At 42.4% G+C, this 10396-nt stretch overlaps 1 protein-coding gene across 5 annotated transcripts in view; it reads right to left on the bottom strand.

Moving 5' to 3' along the window:
* Positions 1–7958: 7958 nt before the first annotated feature.
* Positions 7959–10396, bottom strand: part of SLC39A11 (solute carrier family 39 member 11) — a 521155-nt gene continuing 518717 nt past the window's right edge. For all 5 annotated transcript variants that reach the window (XM_007482717.3, XM_007482716.3, XM_003340311.4 and 2 more), the window contains one exon: positions 7959–10029. In XM_007482717.3, the coding sequence (XP_007482779.2) occupies positions 9951–10029 (79 nt within the window). In that variant the 3' untranslated portion in view covers positions 7959–9950. The remainder of the gene's footprint in view (positions 10030–10396) is intronic.

Below are 10396 nucleotides of genomic sequence, written 5' to 3'. Positions count from 1 at the left end.
TGTTCTTTCGCTCCACTCAGAAGGCAGGTAATATGATATAGGTTATACATGTGTTATCATTCAATACATATTTCCATGCTCATTGTATTATAAAAGAAGACATAGCTTACAGTAGAGAAAAATTCACGGAGGAAATAAAGTAATAAATGCTGCAATCTTCATTCAGACTCCTTCAACTCCTATGGAGATGGGATAGTCATTTTTGTCATGAGTCTTTTGGAGTTGTCCTGGATCACTAAGGCACGTTCTATTCCCAACATTATATAACTATTATATATATATATATTATATAAATATAATATAAAGATTGTCTGAGTCATTATGATTGAACTATGAGGCTTTGGACCTTCCCCCCCAGCCCCCCAAAGATCACACACAGCATTTTGATTTGCATCTGTCCAATACATTCATGTAAGTTTATATAGGTTAATGTTTTCGACTTATACTTTGTTTAGTCAAGCCTGACACCTTTGACTCCATTTAGGTTTTGTTTTTTTTTTTTTTTTGGCAGAGACACTGGTGTGGTTAGCCATTTTCTTCTCCAGCTCATTCTACAGATGAGGAAACTGAGACAAACAGGATTGCATGACTTGCCCAGGGTCTCACAGCTAGTAAATATCTGAGGTCACATTTGATCTTAGGAAGAGCAGTCTTCCTGACTTCAGGCCCACTAACTCCTACTACTCTAGAATTTGAACTCCATAAAGGCTGGGATCCTCAGTCCTTAAAATGTAAACTCCTAGAGAACTATATCATTTTGTGCTTTGTATGCTCTCTGTTCTTTCCCCCAAACCTTGCACAGTGCTTGACATATAGCAGGTTCCTTCAATAAATGTTTATTGATTGGTTATATATATATTTTGTGTCTCTTTCCCCAATTCTCATCACAGAGAAGAAAGCTCACATCCCAGTTTTAAAATTTACTATTCCAGCCCCCAAAGGACATAGGTGAATTTCACCTTATTCCCTTTCACTTGGGAGAATCAACAATTGATCAAACTATTAACCACCTTTACTTGAACATTCTCTATTCCAGCCAAATTGATCTTGCTATTTTCTGAACTAGACACTCCAGCTATTCCTTTTTCTGTGTCCCCTTCAATCTCTCAATGCCTTTATCCTTTGGAATCTCCAATTTCTTCAAGTACCAGCTCTTAGTTTTTCCTGAGGTCCCCTAGTTGTTACATATTCTCTTCCTCTTCAGATCACCAACTGCATATTTATGTACCTGTTATGTCTTTCCAAGAGAATGTAAGAATCTTTGAGAGATCATTCATTCCTTCTGCCTTTGTATACCCCCCTCCCCAGTTCCTTGCCCACAACAGTTATTAATCAATGTTTGAATTATGTGGACCAGTTGGCCCCTTCAGTTCTAAATTCTAACCACTGCAAGCAGTTAATTAAATATTTGCTAATTGAATAAATGGATGTTCATGAAGTCCTAAATCCTCCTACCCTGAGAGTTGAGAGTTCTAAAACAGAAGTGCTGGTGATGGGCCAAATGAGTAGCGCAGTATCCATAGAGACTATACCTTCCTTCTCTGCGCTTTGTTAGTGACTGTCCCCCTCGCCAGGAACCTTCTCCTTCTTCATCTGCGTTCCTCCTGGCTTCCCTAGTTTCCTTCAGGTCCCAGCTAAATCTCATCTTCTAAAGAAGCTTTTCATATTCCCCCATAATGCCTTCTCTTTTCTCGAGTATGCATCTTGTTTGTACATATCTGTTTGCATGTTCTCTCCCTCCCCATTAGGCTGAACTCCTTGAGTGAAGACACTGATTTTTGCCATTAAAAAAAAAAGAAAGAAAGAAAACACCCAGCTGCACATTGCCTGGCATAGAAAAGGCGCCTAATAAATGCCTCTTGACTTGAATGATTGACTGACTGACAGACCAAGGCAAGGGAAGATGAATGCGAGGCGAGAGAGACCTCGCGAGACTGCAAAAAGAAAGGTGAGCCACCCACCTGCCTCGAGAAGGCGGCTATGGGGCCATCCAAGTTGCCACCCAGATGCCAGGTACACAAAGCTCCCATTAAAGGGGGGAGGGGAAAATAGTCTCCCTTGTGTTCCAGAGTTTCGTTTCCTCCGCGGGCTGGGATGGGCTGGGATGGAAAGGGCAGGGCAGGGCAGGGCATGGCAGGGCAGGGCGGAGAGCTCCCTTGGAGGGCTCTCTCTCTAGTGACTCAGGTGGCTGGGCAGGGCTGCGTTGCGGGTAGGTGCGCACGCGCGCTCCACCGGCTGGGCCCCAGCCCTCCCTTCGCGGCTTTATTGCCCTGGGTGCTAGAATAGAAGGATTGTTCCTTTGCGTGCAAAGCCCGGGCGAGGACAGTGGGGCTCCACCCACCGCCCGCCGACCGCAACCTGAGTCGGCTGCACCTTCTCCTCCCGCCCTCTCGCTCTCCTGGCAGGTAAAACCTGGCAGCCGAGCCGAGCCGCACGCAATCCCTGTTGGGGAGGCGGGGGTAAGGGGACGGCCTCTCCCCAGTCCCCACCCAGCAGCTCGTGCCTCCTCCAGCCCTGGGGCCGGGAGCTTGGACAGCTTCGGCTCTGGGCTCCCGGAGGGGATCCACGCTCTGTAACCCCAGCGCTGAGATTTCGCGGCGCCGCCCAGGATCTGACGGGAGCTTGGGCACGTCGCCCGTCTGGGCGAAGGCACAATGTAGACAGGCAGGGAGGCTTTACCTAGGGCGGATCGTACCCTGGGCCACCCCGGCCCCCTCGTGCGGAGTACAAGTGCTAGGGGTCCCGAGGGAGCTTCCCGTGGTCTGGTGAAGGAAAGCTGAGGACCTTCTGAAATGGTGGTCCTAGGGAGAGGACTCCACACAGGAATTGGGAGGGGAACAAAACAAAGAAGGCTGGTTAGCTGACAACCCCAACCTGCCATTACCTTTGCCCTCACCAACAGTCCAACAAAGGATGGATTTCTTTTGCCAGTTTCAGAGAAGTAGAAAATGGTCAATCGTGTAGTCTCCTGGCTACACTTGCTGCCTCACTACCTGGAGCTATGTCGCATCTCTTCCCCCAACCCCCAAAGGCTGTTGACTTGTCCTTTCCTTTGCAAAACTACATAGTGGTGCAATGAGACAAAGTACTGGACCAAGGTTGGAATCTGGGCCGTCCATACAGAGAGGGACAGACAAAGCATTTATTTAGGACTATATGCCTATCATGGTGCTAAGTGCTGGTCTTACAAACAAGGTAACTCTGAACAAGGCCAAAGCATGATTCCAGAGGACCCATGATGAAGACTGCAACCACCCACCTCCAGCCAGGAGGATTTTTGGATGCTAAGTGAGACATAGTTGAGGAATTTGTTTTGTCTGATGATGCATATTTGTTAAAGGGTTTTCTTTGTTACAGGGTGGGGGAGGGTGGTTGGGAAAGGAAATAAATGTTAATTTAAAAAATAAAATTTATTTAGAAAAAAAAAAGACAAGCACATTAGACTGGCCTTGCCCTCAAGGATCTTACATTGTAAGGGAAGAAGACAGTATATAAAGGGGAGCTGGAAAGAGAGGAGGGGTATATATGGTGGTGAAGAGAAGGCCAGGAAGTGCCCCTGGCAGGAGAAAGAAAAGCTCATTTCTCAGAGCAGAAGGACCCTGGACCCTACATGCACAGATGACAATATATTTACTATAAAAATATAGTAGATGGGGTAGTATACTTGTAGACTGGAAGATCTGGGTTCAGGTCTTGCCTCAGACAGTCCTGTGCCTCAGTTTCCTGGGCTGTAAAATATGGGTATTAGAATGGATAGCCTCTAATGTCCCTTCCAGTTCTGAGTGTATTGTCCAATGAACTCAGATCCAGTCTATGATCCTTTAATGAAAAGTTCATCTATCCCCACAGGGAACTCATGGTGTTTTAAAAACCCATTCATTGTGCATTGACACAACATTGTGAGACTGATGTAGATGGTTGAGGGGAGATTAAGACATTGTCCAGTCACACACTACCTCTGGCAGACCACTTCTATATAATCCATCATTATCCCAATTTCTGCCAAGTACTAGTTGTATGACCGTGGTCATTTCAACCCATCAGGGACTCAGTTTCCTTATCTGTGGAATGGGTAATAGAGTTAGAGAAGATAGCTAAAGCTGTTTTCCAACTCTAAATTCCAAGATCTATTGTCTATTGCCAGAACTGGTTATTTGGATCCCTGTAGCAGCCTGAAGGTCCTTCCTATGGGCCCTTCTCTGAAGGGTTTTAAATGAATCATTTTAAAATAAAATACAAAGATTATAAAGAAAAACAAAAGGTGAGTAAAAATAAAGTGTTTTTTCCCCCATATTCAAATTCCTAAGATCTATTCATGGACCTCTGGTTAAGAATCTCTGGTCTAATGGGATATATTCTATATAAGATGGGGATAAGGACTGGATTTATGGCAAGTGCTTGGCTTGGCTTGAATGGTTCATTTCACACCTGTCAGTCCTGCCAGTATTTCACTCATCTCCTGACCCGACACCTTTCTCCCGTTTCATCTTCTAATGACAGAGAGAGCTACTTTTCTTGCCATCTCCCTCCCACTGCCCCATAAATAAATAGGCAGTTCTGCACCCGCTCCACCTCCCCCCCAAGGAACATGTTTAGACTGTAGCCATTTAAGACTAGAACTCTTAATTGCCAGGCATTGCTTTCCCACAAAACTATCAGCTTGGCTTTTTGCCAGGGCTTTCAATCACAGGACAGGGGTAGGAGACTGTTAGAAGCTGGGAAGGTAGGGGGTGAACAGAGTTTATGCCTGCTCCCTGCTGGGTACAAAATGAAGCTTTATCAGCTATTTTCAGATACTCCTTTCTGCAAACATTATTCAAGGCACAAAAATAGGCACTTAGAAAAACTTGTTAAAAACTTATTATTGGGCAGCTGGGTGGCACAATGGATAGAGTGCTAGGCCTGGAGTTGGGAGAATCTGGGTTCAAATCTGGCCTCTGACACTTCCTAGTTGTATGACCCTGGACAAGTCACTTAACCCCATTGCCTAGCCCTTACTGCTCTTCTGCCTTGGAACTGATACATAGTATTGATTCTAAACCAGAAGGTAAGGGTTTGAAAAAATAGTAAGGGTTTAAAAAAAAAAAGACTTGTTATTGAAGGACACATAGAAGACCCTAAATTTCTCTCTTTCTATCTCTTTCACACACACACACACACACTCCTTGATTAAAATGGATAGAATATAAACTCGGGGTCAGGAAGACTTGGAGAGAAATTCTGATATCATTGGGTAGAAATCTCTAGAGTACCTACCTCATAGAGCTACTGTAAGGATAAAACGAGATCGTGTGCATAGAGAATGTGGCAAACTTTAAAGTGTTCTATAGATGTCATTTATAGATATGTAAATATATTATGTATATACTGTGTAGAAGCACATGCATGCACATGCATGTTGTATACATGCATACACACGTTTATATGCCTCAGGTCTTAGATAAGAAGGCTTTGTGGCACAGTTGAATTTAAAGTTAAAGGGCCTGGCTTCAAGTGCTAGCTCTGCCATTTATGTCCTGTATGAACTTGGCAAAGGTTTACCCCTCTGGCCCCAAGGTTCCTTTTCTATAAACGAGGGGGGGGGGTGATTAGATGAATTCAAGGTTCATTCCATCTCTGAATTTATGGAATTTTTTCCCTATAGTCCAAGTATATTTCTTATTTATATTTAAATTTTTTAAAGTAAACATTATTGATTAACTTGAATTTAAAAAAAAAATGTCAAAACACTTTGGCTTGCCAGTCTCCAGTCTTTCATACATGGAGAAAAAAATTAAATATTGTATATTTTGTATATATAATATAGCATATTATGTATATATGTGTATATAACAACATTGTTTATAAGGTCTATATGTATATATAATATTGCATTTGTTATATACATGCATATGTGATAACATTGTATGATATAATATATACACATAATATTGCATTTTATGTATTTCTATACAAACCTATAACAAACTACCCAAGCAGGCATCGTTTCTCTTTCCACATATATATATATGTGTATGTATACACATATTAATACATGTACATTCATTTCTTGTTACCTAAAACAATTCAAAAGTAACTGTCTTGTTGGTGGATTAAATTAAATCCAACAAATGTTTTGCATGACTGTGCATGTATAATCTGTCACATTGCTTTCCTTCTCAAGATGGGGGTAAGGGAGGGAGAGAATTTGGAACTTAGAATTTTTTAAAAAATGAATGTTAAGGGGGAAGCTAGGGAGCTCAGTGGATTGAGAGCCAGGTCTAGAGATAGAGGTGCAGGGTTCAAATTTAGCCTCAGATACTTCCAAGCTTTGTGACCCTGGGCAAGTCACTTGACTCCCATTGCCTAGCTCTTACAGCTTTTCTGCCTTGGAACCTACACATAGTATCGATTCTAAGATGGAAGTTAAAAGATTTAGAAAAAAATGAATGTTAAAAAAATTTGTTTATACGTAATTGAGAAAAAATACTTTGCTCTATAGAATTAAAACTTTTTTTAAAAAGTCAAGAAACAGCAAAAATAAAAATTGAATTAATTAAATCCCACAGACATTTGTAAAGTACCAGATGCAAATCACTCTGGTGATCGGCCAGGGTAATTTAGTGTGGTGCTGTCTGCATCTTCTAGGTTCCTAGATTTTTGGGAGAGACTTTAGTGAGGTTGTCTAGTCTAATTCTTTCATTTTACGTATGAGGAAACAGACCAAGGGGGCTTCAGTGATTTTCCCACAGGTTACAAGCAGGAGAGTGGGGATTTGAATCATGTCCTTTAACTCTTAATCCAGGATTTTTTCTACTCTGCTATTCTGCTCTGTTGGATTATATCCAGACTTTAGGTTTGGCTTTGCACCAGGAGTGTCCTGGAGCTCAGTGGCAGAACAGAACCAACTGTCACCCTCACTCACAATCTTCATTCCCTCAGGGCAAAGGGGTTCAGGGAGAGGCAGAGAGATAAGAAGACTGGCTTCCATGATTATCTTGGGTGTTGATTTTTCAGTTGAGGCTGCAGACCTTGGATAAATTGGTTAGAAAGCTGTCTCAGTTCTTGAGAGTGGAATTGCTAAGGAATAGGGAAGCCAGAAATGAAAGGGACCATATTTGTTGTTTTTCCTGAGTTTGTGCAGTACTGGCAGGGGGGAACCTGAGACTATTCAGGCAATAAATTAAGCTAGATCCAATAAAAACATCAGTGGAAGATCCTAGAAACATGTGATCGACTGTGTGTGACATGGGAGTAAGGGATGGAGAAATAAAGACCTGATGCTATGATTTTGTGGGCAAGGTTCTCAGTAGCATCACCCACCACTAATGACAATTTACTCTGGTGCCTACTAGATGAAGTGTTTTGTCCAGCATGCCATTGTTTTCCTTCTGGGAGATTAGCCTTGAAGATATCAGAGACTGAGACCTTAAAATGCCCGTTGCCTCATTCTTTTTGTTCAGCTATTCCTCATTTCTTACAGAATTTTAAAACTGGGAGGGACTTCATACGCCATTAGATTCCGTACCTACCTGATTAAGATATAAACAAGAAGTTAAACCAGCACCCTCCTGAAGCCCTCTAAATAAGTGTCTCTTCCAGGATCTGGCTTGAAATTCTTGAAATTTTCTTCCTTTATGGAGTTTTCCCTCCTGCAACTCTGGTTAATCTGCCTGTGTCCCTTTATATCCTTATTTATTCCATATGCAGCTGTTTAACACTTGTTCTTAAATTTTATTGCTGGAGGGATCTGAGAGAGAGTCTCTACACAGGTAAGAAATGTCAGAGCTGTGTTGAATTACCAGGTATTTTCTCATATTTCATTTATGTGCATTTTTCTGTCTTCCCAAGTGGGCTGGAGTTCCTTCTACTTCATTTGTCACATTCCCCACCCCTTCTGAACTGGAGTCTGTCATCTAGCTAGGTAATATTCTATGAGCTAATTAAACATTAATTAAAAGAAAAGCCATAGAAAGGAGTGTGTATGTGGTATAGGCCATCTATACCAACTCTTAATACCCCCTTTATTGAAATTAATCACAGTTACAAGGTCATGTCCATTGGAAACAGCATTTTGCATTTTGCAGAACTCTATATAAAGTAAAAAACAAAACACCATCCACCAAAGTAATCAATCTTGCCCAAACACCCCTCTCCTCTCTCCAACAGGGCCTTCGATTTTGGAGCCCGGAAATGTGCCCAAGTTGAGGGCCAGCCTCAGAGTCTTGTATTTTCACAGAACAGGGCAGTCTCTTGGGGTTGGGGGTGGAGGTGGAGGTGGGGTGTGAGGTTGGCCATAGTGGTGGAGGTGGTGGGATGGGGAGAACATTCAGAAACTGTCAACGTTACACATGTAAACTTAGAAAGTAGGAGCTGCCAATGTGATGCCTGGGAAGCCAACTGATGATCTGATTCTCAGCTGAGCCTATCCAAAGTCATCTATGGAACCCATTCCTTTGGCTAAAGACAACCACAGGTCCTGGAGAGAGTAGTCTGGGTCATTTCTCATACCTTCTTCCCCTAACCACCCTCTGGCTGTGGGTGAATCAGACAAGCTCTATCATTCTTTGTCTGAAAACCTTTCCCTGTGAGGGACAAGACTGGTTTCTGACCTGTTATAACAAGTCATTCTGCAGGTCAGAGATATTTTAAGAGCTCAGTTTGTCTAATGTGTTCTTAGAAACTTAAAAACAAAACAACCCCCCCCCCCCCCCAACTCATCTTTTCTGCAATAGCCCTCATCAAAGTTGGTTTATTCAGTGTAGTGGCTTCAGGATCAAGTTACAAAATCACCTACTAGGGCTGATCTAATGGATGTGCATGGCACAATTTGGGGAGGGGGTACAGGATAGAATTGCAAAAGGTCTGCCATAGTTGGCTCCAGTGGCCCCCTTAAACTGGTCAAATAAAGAATTTGCATTATATCTCCTTGGCCTTATTATGGAAATAGTCTACAAAAGGTTCAAAAATTGGGGGTTGGGTGGGGTGGGGGCTCAGGGAATGTGCAAATAGCATGGGTAAATATGCTATTGAGACCACCACTCCCTCTGATTAAAATAACAGGTACTGCAGAAGTCTAGAACTAGGCAACCTATTTTCCTTTCCACTGGAGAACCAGAATGATCAAAGTTTGATCTGTTTCCCTTAACTGTAATAGCTCCTATTGCTTTTGAAAAGATGGAATATCCAGTCTCTTTTCCCTTGGCTTTGTCCCTTTCCCTTATTCCCAGTTCCCTTAGGAGAGGTGGGAAAGGGTGTGTACCAAGTCAGAAAATGTCTTCTTTTGTCCTTGGGAAGTAGGCCAAGGTCTAAATGAGATTCCAGTTCTGCTCCTGGTTGAATTCAACACTGGAGAATGGCATACAAGCTCTTCAAGACTCCAGGATCAAAGACAATGAAGATTTAGGAAGGGAGAGACAAAAGGTAACCTGGTCCCCCTCTTCTGAGTCCTTAGTGGGAAAGTTCTCAGGAGCTTTCCTCTTGGTTCCCAGGGTATCCCACTTCAGAGGGTTACCATTGTGAGGTTCACCCATGCTGGAGGTACAAGTCCAAGATGACTGGGGATGAGATCTCGTCCAACAAAGGTAAACAGAATCTTAGACAAAGAGAAACCTTGCACAAGAGCAATCCAGTGACTGTAGCCTTATCACTCACTGCCAACCCCATGGAAGGAAGAATTTGCTTAGTAGCTGAACAAAAATCCAGAGTTCCAAGCCGCCTTACATTTCCAAACAATATCAAAATTCCCCTCAAAATAAAAGTAACAAGAATCACATTATAATTAAGAGGTGATCAGATTAATGACTGAATGCTAAAATGAATCAGAGAGAGGAAGGAGAACAAGATTTAAAACCTGAACAAAAAAGTAAAAATAAAAATCCATTTGGGGAGAATTATGTTCCTGGTTCCATTGAAGTCAACTGCCACCTCTTCCTTGTTCTGTCATGTGTAAGACCGAAGGTGCCTTGGTATTAGCCCAAGCCAACATCCAGTGACATCATCACCACAAATCCCAGGATGGAGGTCCAGGATGCTAGTTTCCCATTACCACTGGGAAGGGAAAAGATAAATTGTGAGTAAGTTTTGAATTTGAAAAACATATTTTCCTTTCTCTCATTTCCCATCATTCCTTCCCAAATGTATGGGATAGTCTGGACTTATGTGTTGTTTTTATAGTCATCCCATCACTTCTCCCTCTCCCCCAAATCCCTCAGACTAGCATTGGCCTTTTTATTATTTCTAAATGTACTTCTCCTTAAAACTATTTTCATTCCCTTTTCTGATCTGACTTCTCTCATTCTCACATAATTCCTCCATGATGTGCTAGGGGGAAAAAAAACAATCAAGAAGAGAGTGTATTGCATTCCTTTTAGTCTCACACTAGGCCTCTCATTGGGTTCATTGCTTGGTTTTTCCT

The sequence above is a fragment of the Monodelphis domestica genome, chromosome 2 (genome assembly GCF_027887165.1).
Source record: "Monodelphis domestica isolate mMonDom1 chromosome 2, mMonDom1.pri, whole genome shotgun sequence".
In the NCBI taxonomy this organism is placed as follows: domain Eukaryota; kingdom Metazoa; phylum Chordata; class Mammalia; order Didelphimorphia; family Didelphidae; genus Monodelphis; species Monodelphis domestica.
The sequence above is the reverse complement of the archived record's forward strand: the minus strand, read 5'-3'. Positions and strand labels throughout refer to the sequence as shown.